The 16,024-nt window shown below is 36.6% G+C and overlaps 1 protein-coding gene across 2 annotated transcripts in view; it reads left to right on the top strand.

Annotated features, from left to right (window-relative positions):
• Positions 1-16,024, top strand: part of USP3 (ubiquitin specific peptidase 3) — a 92,025-nt gene that overhangs the window by 59,947 nt on the left and 16,054 nt on the right. For both annotated transcript variants that reach the window (XM_054565308.1, XM_054565309.1), the window contains exons 9-11: positions 4,296-4,442; positions 8,172-8,278; positions 8,467-8,547. In XM_054565308.1, the coding sequence (XP_054421283.1) occupies positions 4,296-4,442; positions 8,172-8,278; positions 8,467-8,547 (335 nt within the window). The remainder of the gene's footprint in view (positions 1-4,295; positions 4,443-8,171; positions 8,279-8,466; positions 8,548-16,024) is intronic.

Below are 16,024 nucleotides of genomic sequence, written 5' to 3'. Positions count from 1 at the left end.
TCTTGGGACATGTCCCCGAGGGTATGGGGAGGACTGTGGTATCTACTTACCATGTTTCTTCCCAGTATGCCCAGACTTTCCTGTCCTTTTCTCTTTCATAAAAGTGCCTTAAAGTTTTTTTTAATAGGCAAAATACAGGTGGTTCAAAAGGTAAAAAAAGGATATTCATTGGAAGTTTTTTCTTTTACTGTGTTCCCCAGCCATTCATTTTCTTTAAGTTACTAGATTGTGTGTCCTTTCAGTGATACTCTGTGTGTATATACAAGCGTGTGTGTGTGTATAATTTTAACATAAATAGTAACATATCTTTTTTCCTACCTTGAGATGATTCATATTAGTATAAAAATAGCTTTTTCAGTCCATTTTCGGACTGTGTAATTTTCTACTTTATGGTTGTATCATAATCTGTCGAGTCCCCTATTAAAGGGGACTCTTGTTTCTTAATCTTTTGTTGTTCCAAACAGTGCCGCAGTTGACAGTTTCATGCATACGTATGCAAGTACCTAAAAAAAAGTGCCCCCATGTTCCTGTATGTTGTGCTTCAACAGTGCCCCTCTTTCTCAGCGCCCTCATTCAGAAGGGATTTGAATTGCTGATTCAAAAGATACTGGCTTTTGTAGTTTTGATAGTCTTTTCTGCTACCCTTTGCTTTCTTTGACATGTTTTGTCTTGTCACCTCCATATCTTTGTCATGTGCCTGCCTTGTGGTCCCATCTCTTTTTTTAGGATCCAGCTTAACACTAACACTCTCCAGGAAAGTCTCTTGATAATTCAGATCAGGTCTGGTATTTATTTCCTTGTTTCTCATATCACTTAGGTGCTATTTCTACTTTTACATATAACTCAATATAATATGTTTGCCTTGACTTCCCAAAACAGGGTTTCTTTAGTTTTTTAAAAAAATCATTTCTTGTAATTAAGATTTAAAGCTGATGGGTGAATTACTGAAACATTATTCTTATGTTTGCTAACTATTCTGTTTGGCTTTGTAGAAAACAAAAGATCTTTGTACATAATAAATAGGCCTTTGCATGTGATATTTTAATTTAACAGTAATCTTTATGGGGTTATATAAAGAACTTTAACAATACTACGCAGGATATTTTATATTTAAACAATATTAGTTCTAACTAGGAATTTTGCTACTGTATTTTTTCTATGTATTTGTAAAGAAAAAAAATCATTTTCGAAATCCTCATTTTTCTGGTGTTTTTGTCTTGAAGACACCCAGCAATGATTGGTGCCACATACTAGATAGAAATAGCTAAGGAGAACTCATTCTGGTTTTGTAGATAATTTGTACAAAACAGTAATTTAGAATTTTTTTATGAATGTTAAAGATACTTTAAATGTGAACAGAACATAAAATTCTACTGTGTATTAGGTATTTTAGAAAAAAATTTGTTCTAGAATGACAAAAATTTAATCCGGTAGAGCAGCAAATTTCAACTAGTGTGCTGCCAGAATTTTTAAAACACGCAATACCTGGCTATTTAGTCAGGCGCACTGACCTCTTTTCCCTTAGACTGTCAAAGTAAAAAAAATGACAACCACCAACACAATAGCCATCTGGCGTGAATGAATGAAACTTATACCAAATTTTTTTTGTGTCAGATTGGCAAAAAATATATTTTTGTTCTGTTGCAGAATTTTAGTAGTTTAGGTGTGCCATGAGATGAAAGAGGTTGAAAATCGCTGCTATGGAGGCATGTCTTATTCCCTGTTGGTCTCTGCCATTTTACACATTTGCCATTTTATGTGCTAGATGCAGAGAGTGGTCAGATGCGTGTCACAGCTGTGCGGGCTGGGGCATCACACAAGTACCTTTGTGTGGCAGTATTCTGTGGTGTCTGGTTGTCTGGAATGTCTGCTTTTCACACTCACACCAGCTACCATTTTCTTTGATCATTCTTTATTGGCGCATTTCGTTCTTTTTAAGATTTGGGTAAATGTGACTTGCCTCATTGTGCCAGAAATTGTTGTGAAGAGACGGTTGCTCCCATGTTCCTGTATGTTATGCTTCAACAGTGCCCCTCTTTCTCAGTGCCCTCATTCAGAAGGGATTCATAATCTCCTAGGCTTTCACCATTTGCAGTGTGCTCTCCAACAATTACTTCTCACAGCATCGTTATGACACAGATTTCCTGGAGGAGGTAATCTTTAAGGCCACAAATAAGTGAAAATAAGGAAGTGTTAAAATTGGAGCCACTGTTATTTGCCTGTGTCTTCCTTTCTCTCAGTTGTGCCCTGTTACAGAGATGCCAGTGGGTTTTCATAAATCCATTTCCTCACTAACTCACAAATGCCTGCTTGGGTGACATCAGTGAAATAAGCTGTATATAGAACATAAATACTGTACCCAAATGTGAGGAGTGTTTCCTTAAACATGATTACCAAACAAGAGAAACCTAAGTTGACTACAGAGGAAACTCTGAAGCCCAGATTGTGCAATATAATCGACAATTAAAAAGATAACTGAAGTCTGTTGAATTTAATGTACTAAGTAGTATTTATTAAGACTTTCAAATAAGTCAATGAAGGGTTTTATTTAAATGTTTAAAAACAGAATTGTAAATGTCTCTTCAGTCAGAACCACACAATTCCCATAGTCTTAGAAGAGGCTGTTTTCTGGTACAGAACACAGACTAAAACAGAAACCCATAACTTACCCTTATAAAACAGCTGAGTGTTCTGTGACCTCCCATAGACCAAATATGTGTTTCTAATGGTAAAAGAAACATTTGAAAATAATGTATCTTGATATAAGAAAAGAGAATCGTGGTATGGTTGGAACATTCATTAGGAAGATTATTTTTAAAAAAGGAATGGATATGTATTTGAGGAAAATGCAAGTCGGCATAAATATAAGGTACTAACTTTTTTTATGATCCATTTTAGAAACATGATTAGGTATCAGATTACTTTGGTGAATTAAGTATGTGAATAAATGAATTCTTATCTTAAATAAAAATTTCAAATAGGACCTAAAATAGTAATATTACCTTTAAGTCATGAAAAGAAAAGGATGTTGTGTTGAAAAAGTTTAAATCACCTCCCTACATACTTAAGGAATTACCAGCTTTGAACTGTGAATGTTAATATTTTTATTCAAATACTCAAACACATTGATATTTAGTAGCTAAATAGTTCAGAAAAAGCAGTAGTGCAATGCTAAAGTGATTTCTGATTTAAGTTCCATTGATTAGGCAGATTGTTTTCATAATTTATAATTTCCAGGAGAAATTCCACAAAAAGAGGGGAAACATGTATTGGGGAAACCTCTGGTTGAAAGAAATTTTGCTTATAGAAGCATTGCCTGGAGAGTGGTAGAAGTTTTGACTCAAGGCTAATCCAGAAGAACTTGAGATTTAGAGGATAGACTAAAGAGAACCTTCCATGCTGGCAAAATGTAGGCAAAAGTCTTTCCTATCTACAGTTTTATGAAAGTACCTTATATTTCATTGCTTGACTTATTTTATATACAGAGATCTCCATGACTTTCCAACTGTATCAGCTTTATTTTCTGTCAGCCTCCATTTCAGTTTACTTGTCATTGATCTGTATAAGAATTCCATATAATTTCCTATCGAATATAGTGTAAGAAGTAACCTATGTTGATATATATTCAAATTTTAGGATGGAGAATAATTATGTATAGTCAATACATTTTTAAAGTATTTATTTTAAAAATATCTTTTTAATCGAGATTAAGAGGCAAGTGTAGAATGGTAGATATCTTTAACGTTTTAGGTATTTTTCTTTTCCTTTCAGCCACTGTTTAAAAATTAGTATCTTTCAATTTAAAAAATTAGGTTTAAATTCCATATTTCCTATAGTAGTGGTTTAGGCCTCGTGTTATGCTGAGGTTAAGATGTGAAATTTCAACATTTGCGTGTCTTCTGGAGCGGCCAGTGGGATAGTGGGAAGAATCAGGGTCCATCCAGGAGAGAGATGTGGGTTATAGTCCCATCTCTGTAGGACCTTAGGCAAATCCCTCCCCTGACCGCCCTTTATTTGCCCCTCATTGTTCCTCATCCCTTAAGTGGGGTCAATTGAGATAACAAGTCCAGTTAGCTCTAATACTTCATGTTTTCAAACTTGTTTTTAAGTAGTAGAATTTTTCTTTTGTTGAGAAATTTTGTGTGTAAAACATGGAGTGAGTGGGAATAAAGAGTCCAGGAGCCTCACTGCGCCCTGAGCACAGGGCAACAGCCCTGCCCAGTGCTCTTCCTTCCTGCATGTTTGGCTAGGCAGGTGGAGCCTCCCCGGTGACAGGCTGTTTCTGTTTGTTTCAGGGGCTATCAGCAGCAGGATGCCCATGAATTCATGCGCTACCTTTTGGACCACCTGCATTTGGAGCTCCAGGGCGGTTTCAACGGTGTTTCCCGCTCATCAATTCTGCAGGAGAATTCCACTCTGTCTGCAAGTAACAAATGCTGCATGTAAGACTTAGTTTCCTTTGATGTTTTAGGAGAGCCTCAGACATTTCTGTTGGTGTTATTGTTAGATTTATAATGGAAGGTGGAGAGTTTTCCTTAACTTTTGCTGAAAATTTTGTGCGCTTGAACTTTGTGACCATGTGGACTGGCACATGTCTACCACTTTCAGACCAGAGGTATCTTATATTTGCGTCTTGGCGTAGTTCTGATTGTATTTGGTATAGATCATTCTAAACCTTGGGAAAACAGTAGAAAATATTTGTACAATTTAGCACTAAAAAGTTTTCCTCCAAATGCACTGAATGGATTGAAGACTTAATTTTCATATACTAAAATAATTATATTTGTTCACTAAAAACAAAGGCTTAAAACATTTTGAATGTGAATTTTCCTAAATCCTCATTTTGGACTTGAATTTTCCTAAAGTACGAGGTCTGTACAGAAAAAGTCCAGCCATTGTTAATATAACAAGAACCATTTGTGCGACATTGATATAACCTGACAGCCCAGGAGAGTGGACTGGAATGCACATGTGTGAACAATGATGACTTCACTGTACTAATCAGCGGGGGCATTGAGTGAGCATGTGTACTGTGTGGCCATCACATTCAAAATGACTGAGAGAGTAGAGCTACAAATCTGCATCAAATTTTGCGTTGAGCCTGAACATCCCTCCACGGAAACTATTTCGACGATTCAGAAGGCTGCAGGTATGGGCAGCTGGTGACTGGCAGCTCATCATGACAGTGTGCCCATTCATGCACCAGGTCTAGTGCAGTTTTTTGGCAAAACATCAAATCACCCAGGTGACTTAGCCACCCCCCACAGCCTAGATTTGGAGCCCTGCAACTTTGGCTTTCCCAAAACTAAAATCACCTTTGAAAGGGAGGAGATTTCAGACTTTTGATGAGATTCATGAAAATACAATGGGCAGCTGATGGCAATTGGGAGAATTCTGTGAGGTCCCAACGTGCCTACTTTTAAGGGGACCAAGGCGTCATTGTCCTATGTACAATGTTTCTTGTATCTTCTTCAATAAATGGCTCTATTTTTCATATTACATGACTCGATACTTCTGGACAGACCTGACATATCTGTCTTTTATTGAAATTGAGGAATTTGTAAGTTCTTGGAATTTTTTTCTTACCTTTTGATATGAACAAAACAAACCTTTTGGATTGCTTTTCCAAGTACTAATACCCCAAAATATACATTGCTATTAGAACGCTTATTTTGCCTGAGGCATAGATGCTTTATGATATTTCAGCCTGGGTATTGATTAGTTATAGTCTCCCTTTTGTTCATATTTTTGAAAAGTTTTGTGCTGACCTATGCAGGAAAGGGATTTATAAGACAAACTTCCCCAAAGGAACAGAGAGTAGGTAATATGTAGAGGTTGCTATAGTATTGCCTGGCAGTCCACAAATCTGATTTAGTAGGAGAAGGTCTTTTTAATGACCACAAACAGTCTCATAGCAAATCTGGCTGTATCAGAGAAGGGTAAGCAATATGAATTGCCATACTTCTCAATACATGTGCCTTTCCAGGTCCTTGTAGCTATGCTTCTATTTAGAATCTTATACAAAAAGGGAGAGACCTTTGGTAGCATTGTTCTTGCTGTTAGCACCAAATTAAACATAGTATTAAGTGAAAAATTCTGTTTTGCATTTTGCCTTGATTTGTATCCCTTTCTCAGAGGCAGAAATTACAAAGGAAGAACTACATTGAGTTTAAATGTTCTGCTTTGTAATAAAATAGTTTCTATTTAAATAAGAGGCAGTATTGGCCCTGGCTGGGTGGCTCACTCAGTTGGAGCATCGTCCCGTACACCAAACGGCTGGGGGTTTGATTCCTGGTCAGGGCACATACCTAGGTTGTGGGTTCCACGCCCAGTCAGGGCATGTGTGGGAGGCAGCCCAATTGTCGTTTCTCTCTCACATCAATGTTTCTCTTCCCCTCCCCCCATTCAGTAAACTTACATTTTTTTAAAAGGCAGCATTATTTGTGAACATCAGTATGAAACGATCAGTGATAGTCCCTTTATTTTCAGTAGGTGATTTTTTGGGTATGCCCTTTGTTTATGACATAGATATTAAACCTAAAATCTGAGATGGCCATTGTGTTCTACAGTTCCCAGTATAACTTCCTTTTAAGTCCTAAACAGGAGCCATATATCTTATGAACAACTAAATAAATAAGTAAATAAATAAAGCTGCAATGTATTTCTTTTGCCAGTAAAGGAAGAAAGGCAAAGGAAGCAAACTTTTAAAATAATGGAATTGCTCAGGTAGTTTTTGTCTGTCTGATTACCATAGTTAATTCAGAGCAGTTCAGAAAGTGGGTTCATTGTATTAGGAATATTGTTGATTGTAAGTGTCAGAAAGCGCCTCAGATTGCTATTAGCATAGAAGAATTTACTAGCTCAAGTTAACTACATAAGTGCACAAAGAATGATATGTGTTTGTTGTAGTACTATTAATGATAGCAAAATATTGAAACAGACTCAGTATTTGTTATAGGGTTAAATTAAGAGCAGGAACATAGTGTTAAGGGCAGCTGATTAGGCCATAGGCCAGACCAGCTGTGTGACCTTGGGCCAAGATACTTAACCTTTTGTACCTCAGCTTCCTGGTCTGTGAAATGGGGATAACGGTGTTCTACCTCAGAGTTGTTGTGTGGGTTAACTGAGTTAGTAAATGGAAAGTACTTAGAATGGCACTTGGCATGTGCTGTGTATAATAGTGTGCTTGCCAAGCACGCTCTCACTGCTGCACTTTCTCAGTTGTTCTTGTGTCCACTCTGTGTCCACACTGGGACATGCCGTGCAGCTGTCAAAAAGAGTGAGGTACATGTTCAAAATATGTATTTAAGGGAATAAACGCAAAAGGCCAGGCATCATCATAATTATTATGGTAATAAAAAGCCCTTAACATACTTTAAAGGGCTTTTTTTTGGTAAGCACTTGTCTAAAAGCGCTGTATATGTTTACGTAACTCATTTCATCTTCACACCAGGATTCTGAGATAGACAGACGTTATTCCTGTTTTACATTTGATGATGCTGAGGCAGTGAGAGGTTCACCAATATTAGAACAATTGTTTTTTTTTATTAAAGTGGCTTATCCTTGATCTCCACAAAGGGATTATTTATAATATCCTTTTAAGTTAGTTTTTTAAAAGGCTCGTTGACAGTAATATTCATTCAGCACTTCAATTGTAAAGTCATACCTCCACCAGTAATTACTAAATAAGTATTAAATTTCTTACTTTCCCCCCCCCCAAGCCTGACCATTGACCACCTGAAAAATGGAAATCTATCTCTGAGGTGGTTGTTTAAAGTAAAGTAATTGAGAGCCCCATGTAAGATGAGAGGCCTTGCAGGGATTCCAGTATAAGGCAGTTCCGTCTTCTTTTAGGGGTATATTTGTGGGGAGAGGGTTCTCTGCCCCGAGTGCAGGCAGTCATGAAGACCGATGGTTAGGAGTGGCGAATGTCCAGCGTGGGTTACTTTTGGGGAAAGTAGTGGGTTGGAAGGGAGCTTGGGGGGGAGTCTAGTCAATGGCTTAAACCTTTTATTTAGTATACATCTATATAGTTTTGAAGTGTTTGCATTATTTTGTAATTTAAATAAATATAAATGATATACATTCCCCCAGAGGGAGTCACCTGTAGGAGCTTTTACACATTCACTTTAGTTTTTTACTGATATGTTTTCCTATGTGACTTTCTTTAGAAATGGAGCATCTACTGTTGTCACAGCTATATTCGGAGGCATTCTCCAAAATGAAGTTAACTGCCTCATATGTGGGACAGAATCTAGAAAGTTTGATCCATTCCTAGGTAAGACATATTTGGTATATGGAAATGTGATCTTGTAGTACATATTTGATATGTGGAAATATGATCTTGTAACATTTCCTTTTAAAATTAAGACTGATTGTAAAACATTAAAAATACATCAGTTTTTGCGATTACTTTTTGAGTGTGGTTGTATAACTTTAACTACTGTTTTCCTATTTCCTTTTAAGATCTTTCATTAGATATTCCAAGTCAGTTCAGAAATAAACGCTCTAAGAATCAAGAAAATGGACCAGTTTGTTCATTAAGAGGTAAATACTAAATTAATGGTCTAGAATTCTTTTTTCCCTCTGAATACATGAATATATTTATAAGCTCCATCTGTTTGTAATGTGTTGTTAATCACTTTAATGAATTTGTGTTATAACTTAAGTCAAACCTGGATGTTTCTTCCTGTCCAAAAATATTCTATTTAATAAGAATGCCTGCTAGATACACTAGGTCAAGCACAAAATAGGTCAAACATAATATATTCTCCACCTTTCTCTCTTTTTTTTAATAAGGTTTTATTTATTTTTAGAGAGAAGGGAAAGGAGGGAGAAAGAGAGAGAGAGAAACAGTGATCAGTTGCCTCTCGCACCTTTTTCCTTGATGAATATTAACCACTTTAGTCAAGGCAAAAGACCAACCACTAATGACTAATTGTCCTTATTAGTCATAAAAAGGAGAAACTTGGATAGAAAAAAGAGGACCTAGAGTGTGTTCTATCATTAAGTAACTGAACACCAAAGGCAAATAACAATTTCTGCCCTAAATTGTATGTTCACTAAAAGTAATTCTTTTCTCTTGTGCAGCTGTTTTAGGGAGTACTGTCATAGTTATAGATCGATAGGTAAGTAGGTGGGTAGACAGATATCTTTCCTTTAAAAAAAAGAATCTATTAGAGTTGAAAACTGCACAGTCGTATGGGACTATTACAATTTAGTTAAAATAAAATTTAAAATTTTCAGTTGTTCACCTGCACTAGCCATATTTCAAGTGTTCACTAACCACATGGCTAGTGGCTGCTGTACTGGACAGCACAGATGCAGAACATTTCCATTATTGCAGAAAATTCTACTGGACAGTGCTGCTCTAGAATCAAATTATTCCAATAAAAATACTACTGCTGAGGGCGGGGCAGTCTTCTCTGTATCACAGGTGCATTGTGTGGCATTTGGCGTGTTAAGAGTAGCAGCAGAGATCTTGCTTGTGGAACTGTTGCACAGGCAGTTTCTGGAAATCTCTCAGGAGGTGACTGTCAAAGACACTAGACAACTCTAAGAAACAAGAGCAAAGCAACTGTGCATATTATAGATGCTTTCAGTTTGTTCCCAACTATGCAAGTATTGATTGTCTCTTTTGAAGAGGAGTACAGAAGAAATTTAAGGAAGCCTTATCCACTCCACTTTTCCCTAAAATAGATGCATACAGGGTGTTTCTCCAGAACTGCTTTTGGCCTATTTGAGATAAAGAGAATATCACAATATACTTCATATCAAATGTCAGGTCATTTTCTCTTTATATTTACAGCATGTGAATACAGGCAAACTTAATCATAAAACAAACATCATTTGACCAGCTGGGGGAAATCAATGAGAATTCAATTATTAAATGAATTAGCCTTAAACTATATATTCTAAATCTAAATCGGATTGACTTCATTTTGAAATTTCTTCAGTAACAACAGTAGTAAGATTGACATTAGTTTAAAAGAAAAACAAAAGAACTTTTCCTGCTATAAACATGTGGATACTTATTTGAAAAATATTTTCTAACATTTAACAAACCCCAGTGAGTCCACTTGATCTTTGGTCGGAAGCCCCGGAGACACTGGTTGGTTTGGGCTTCTTCCCTTTCTTCTTTGCCGTGTCCCCGCATCCTGAATTGCTTACATATGAGGTCCTTGCTGCCCTCTGTGGCATTTTGCTTATTACTGGTCCCAAAATACTTCAGTACCAACCTTCCTTTCTTGAGACCATCCAGAGGAGAGTGTATGGCATAGCTTAGGTGGCTGATGGGTACTACAAACAAGAAAAATGGCAAATGGAGATGATAAACTCGAAACAAATATTTGTAATACATATATGAAAAAGAGTACTTGGACAAAATATATGGACAAGGAAAAATGCAAATGGTCAATTTAACACCTGAAAAAAGGTCTCACTTATATTCAGGAAAGTGTAAATCAAAATTTGTTGATGGTAAAGATAGATCATATCTGTTTTTAGTGAAAGTTTTGGTAAGTGAGCATTCTCATATTGGTGTTAGGAGTAGAAATTGATAGTTTATTTTGGAGGGTAGTGATCACCATTTTTAAAATTTTTATTTATTTTTTATCCTTTCTTTTTTAAAATTTTTATTTATTTATTTTTTATTCAAAATCAATGGCCTGAGGACATGGCCACTGATTTTAGAGAATAGAAGGGAGGGAGAAAGAGGGAGAGAAACATTGATCCATTGCCTCTTGAACAAGCCCCAACTGGCGACCAAACCTGCAACCAAGGCATGTGCCCTGACCTGGAACTGAACCCGCGACCTTTCGGTTTACAGGACGTTGCTCCAGTTAACTGAACCATACCAGCCAGGGCGATCATCATTTTTAAATGGCATTTTCTTAGACATAGTAATTTCACTTGCAAATGTGAACAGTAACATATGTAAAAGATATTCATTGAAGCATTCTTTGTTACTGCAAAAAATGAGAAATAATTTATATGCCCAACAGTAGGGCATTGGTTCAATAAATTATACTATGTAGCAATTAAGAAAGCTAAACTTGTTGAATAACTAGGCCACAGAAAGATTAATACAAAATATTGTAGAGTAAAACTCTATCCATGGAAATATATATAAAGAATTAATCCATTTGTGAATAATTACAGAAATTCATATGTGTATTAAATGCTTGAGTGGCATACACTGTTCACAGTGATTATCTTAGGGGAATGGGATTCAGGAAGAAGTGGAACTGTGGCTTATTTTTTCTTGGTCTTTTTATTGTTTGAATTTTTAACCTATTGTGTCACCTTTATAATTAGGTATTTATTTTGGGGGAGTAAAAATGTGGATTAACTTATACATACTTGCCAATTACTGCTTTGCTAAATTAAATTTATATAATACATAAGGGTGATCTAATAACTTCAACAATCAGTTTTGCTCCCTGCTCTCAACAGGAATGCTATTTAACAGTTAATGTAATGTAGAAGACCAACACTTGTGAAATACATGCCCTGAAACCTTTGAGAATCTTAGGAATTTCAAAAACTACAATGGCATTTTTTTTTTCCTTCATGAAATACAAATGAAAGATTTAAGCAGCTTCTTGAGATGCTTAATGAGAGATGTGAAGGTCAGGATAGAACAACAAAGTTTTGCTGAGATGCAAGAGCTGGTACCTGCTAGAGATTATTCACTGGCCATGTGATTCCTTCACTTCCATGTATGAGCTTGGAGGTGAAATTCATATTTGTGGGGCTGCAAAATATTAAACTATAGTACATCCCAGGGTCAGACTTTTCAAATATTTAAAACGGCAATTGTCAAATCCATGAATGTCAAGGATATCTTGTATCTAGGCAATCTTCCTCTTAAATATGTGTGCAGATGTGCTTCCATAATGGTTTTCTTTATTGCAAAGAAGATTTGGGGAAAATTTAAAAAAGAGTGCAAAGAGGAAAGTAAGTATCTTTTCCTTATAAGCCCACTGTCCAGAAATACCATGGTTAATGATCTTTTTCTTTAAAAACTGATTTAAAAACTGTTTTATAAAAGGACAGCTGTTGGAACTTTTAAGGAAAAAAACTTTTTTTTGCAATTTGCTCCCTTATTTCAGTTTTAATAGTTAAGTTTTATTTGCACTCTTTTTTTTCATTTTCCCCCCACTTTTTAGTTGAATTTATTGGGGTTAATAAATAAACCCCACCTAATAAATTTAGGTGAATTTATTTGAGTTAATAAAACTGGCTAATAAAATTATCTAGATCTCAGGGGCACCATTCTATAGTACATCATCACTTCCTTATTTTAAAATAGATCATGTGAGGCTTATTTTAAAAAAAAATTTATATTGTTCACTTACAGCTGTTCCTGTTTTCCCCCATCACACTCCCCTGCCCTACCCATTCGCCACCTTCCACTTTATTTCTTTTAAACTCATAGAAACCATTACAAATGTGCATTAGGTTTTCAAGAGAGCTTAAGCAGCTTTTAAAAATCCCAGGAGGAGGTGACTGGTAGTTCGCGATTAGTTCACGTAGGGTGTGTGATGTTCCTTTATTAAAACTCCCTAGAGGCTGCCCATGGGCACACCAGTCTTCTGATCTGATGCAGCTGTGATAGTGATGCTGCTTCATTGTCTGGGGTACAGTAACAGTTATGGGGCTCCTGAGCCTGTTGCAGCCTCAGAGAGAGGTGGGAAAACAAAAAGAGGGCTCCTAGAGGCAGCTGGGCCACCATTTTTTAAATTGAGTGTTCAAAAAACGAGGCTCAGCTTGTATTGCTTGTTTGTGAACCATCTAATGGGCCTTTCATTCCATTTTGGTTTATCACATGGCCTCACATGAAAAGGAGACTTGTCTTTTGTGTAAATCGGCTGTGGGACCATTTGTGGTCACCCTGTAAGTTTTAGCCTCTCAAAAAAGTAGGAGGAAGGAAAATACAAAGGAAGAAAATGTTGGGAAGCAAGAATTGCTAGGGGAAGGCGAAACCTCCTCTGTGCTGGGAAGAAGCTGAAAACTAGGAGGTTGCTGGAGAGAGGAAACTTCATTTGCAGAAAAGGAGCTGGGTGATCCAGGGCCAGGTGTTTCCACCATTTAGCTATTGTGAATAATGCTGTTATGAATACAAACGTTCAAGTTCCTCTTTGAGTCTCTGCTTTCAGTTCTTTTGGGTACAGACCTAGGAGTGGAATTGCTGGGTCATAGGGTAATTCTAAGTTTGACCTTTTGAGGAACCGTCACTCTGTTCCACAGTGGCTGCACCATTTTTCATTCTCACCAACAACGCATGAGGGTTCTAATTTCTCCATGGTCTGGATAACATGTTATTTTCAATTTTTTGTGTTTTGAAAATAATAGCCATCATAATGAGTGTAAAGTGTTATCTCATTATGGTTTTAATTTGCATTTCCTACTGCTTAACGAAGTTGAGTATCTTCTTGTGCCTATTGGCAATTTGTGTATCTTCTCTAAGAGTTTTATGTCTTATGTTTAGGTCTTTGATCCATTTTGAGTTAATTTTTATACTCAAGTACTTTGCCTATTTTTTAATCGGGTGTTTTAATTTTTATTTTTAAGGTAAAATATCCATGCATTCTTATTTATTAATACTCATAAATACAGCAGCTCCATTAGAGGTTGCAGTTTTCCCCTCCAGTCTGAATGTGGAGCGTCAGGAGCGCCTTTTACAAGTCAAGGTGTAGGAAGCAGCTTCCTGTCCTGCACTGCTGTCAGGGGGTCTGTATTTGTTGTCGTTAAGTTGTAGGAGCTCTTTCTATATTGTGGTTATTAATTCTTTATCAGAGATGCGATTGCAAATATTTTTCTCCCATTCTGTGGCTTGACTTTTCACTTTCTTGTTAGTGCATGTCCTTTGATACACAAAAATTTAAAAATTTTGACAAAGTCCAGTTTATCTCACTTTTTTTGTTGCCTATGCTTTTGATGTCATATTAAAAAAATCATTGCCAAATTGAATGTTGTGATGCTTTACCTATGTGTTTTCTTCTAAGAGTTTTATGTCTTATGTTTAGGTCTTTGATCCATTTTGAGTTCATTGTTATGTATATTATTAGGTAAGCATCCAACTTCACTCTTTCGCATGTGAATATCCAATTTTCCCAGCACCATTTGTTGAAAACACTGTCCTTTGCCTTCTGAATGGTCCTGTTGCTCTTGTCAAAAATCAGTGACCCATATATTTAAGGGTTTATTTATGGGCTCTCTATTCCATTTCACTGATCTATGTGCCTGACTTTATTCCAGTGCCACACTGTTTTGATTGCTATAACTTTATAGTAAGCTTCCAAATTAGGAAAGTGTTGTGAGTCCTGCACATTTTTTTTTTCCAGGATTGTTATGGCTAGTCAAGATTCTTTGAGATGCCATATGAATTTTATAATGGGCTTTTCTAGGTCTACAAAAAAAGAAATGCCATTGGTATTTTGATAGAGATTGCATTTAACCTGTGGATAGCTGTGGGTAGTATTGTCTGTTAACAATAAATCTCATTGTGTGACATGGAGTGTCTTTCTATGCATTTGCTTTTATAGATTTCTTTCAGCAATTTTCAGGGTACTAGTCTTTTGCTTGGTTAAATATATTAGAGAATTTTATTATTTTTGATGTTATTGTAAATGGAATTATCTTAACTTCCTTTTTAGTTTATAAAAACAATGATTTTATGTCCTGCAACTGTGCCAAATTCATTTAATATTAGTGGGGGCAGGGGGAGTTGTGTGTTTTTTTTTAGTCTTTAGGGTTTCTACATACAAACTCATGTAATCTGTGAAGAGATAATTTTACTTTTTTCTTTTCAATTTGGATGCCTTTTATTTCTTCTTCTTGTCTAATCACTCTGGCTAAAACTTCCAATGCTATGTTGAATAGAAGTGGAAAACGAGGCATCTTTGTCATGTTCCTAATCTTAGGGAAAAGCTTTTTTTCATCCTTTGACTGCAAATAGGATATTTGCTTTGGGATTTTCATATATGGTCTTTATTATGTTGAAGAAGGTGCCTTCTTTTCCTAGTTTATTGAGTGTTTACCTGCTGATTTTTAAATATGGCAAATTCTGTTTTTCTTTCCCATATCTCATCCCCACCAACCCTGGCCCAAGGACTCAGCTTTTTACATGATGCAACACATACTTGATGATGAAAGCTCCTCTGATTTCTGCTTTAGAACTTACAAGCACCATAGTGATCAGGGACAGCACACCGGCCAGTGTGTTGTGTAGTCAGTGCTCTTTACAGCTGGAAATGTGGAACTTGGGAGACCCCTGAAGACAGCATCACTGTTAAGTATGAGATGTGCTTCAGGAAATACAGGGGTGGGCAAAAGTAGATTTATAGTTGTTTGTATAAAAAAGTCATGCAGGTTATGATTATTATAAAAAAAAAGAATAAACTCTTTCATGTACTCACAACTGTAAACCTACCTTTGTCCTCCTCTGTACCAAGTCAAAACAGTATATGGCCTTTTTCTAGGAATCATCCTTGATATAAAATTGCAGGTTGGCAGTGCTATATTTATCAGCTCTATTAGGACAAAATTGAAGAGAGAGGAGTCACTGTTCACTGAAGGGTGGGAAAGTCTCAAAAATAAAAAAGTGAGAACAGTGAGTTGAAGGGAGACAGGTAGGATGTACATTCCAGGTATTGTGATCAGAGAGCAAGGGCATATTCAAAAATGCGTGGCAGGGAGGGTTCCAGTGTAAAATAGTGACGCAGGAAGACGCTGAGCTCACCTCCCATGTACACACTGAATCTATAGCTAAATATGGAAGAATTTCCTCTGGAAAAAAATCTAAAAACTAGCTGAGCAACTTCTGCACATCAGGCAAGTGAGAAGGAAACTACATTGAAGCGGGTAGGAGAGGCTGAGACAAAAATCCCTTTCACCCAGAGCAGGGTGACCCACAATTGGGAGCGACCTAAAACGCAGAGCTGCTCCCTGAGGACTGAAGGGTTTGAACCCCATGTTAGGCACTGCAGTTTTTAATTTGTACCTGAGAGATGAGCCCCCA

This window comes from Pteronotus mesoamericanus, unplaced genomic scaffold, assembly GCF_021234165.1.
Source record: "Pteronotus mesoamericanus isolate MK-2021 breed Mesoamerican mustached bat unplaced genomic scaffold, CSHL_Meso_final contig_164, whole genome shotgun sequence".
NCBI lineage: Eukaryota > Metazoa > Chordata > Mammalia > Chiroptera > Mormoopidae > Pteronotus > Pteronotus mesoamericanus.
Note: the sequence above shows the minus strand (reverse complement) of the source record. Positions and strands in the feature narration are given on the sequence as shown.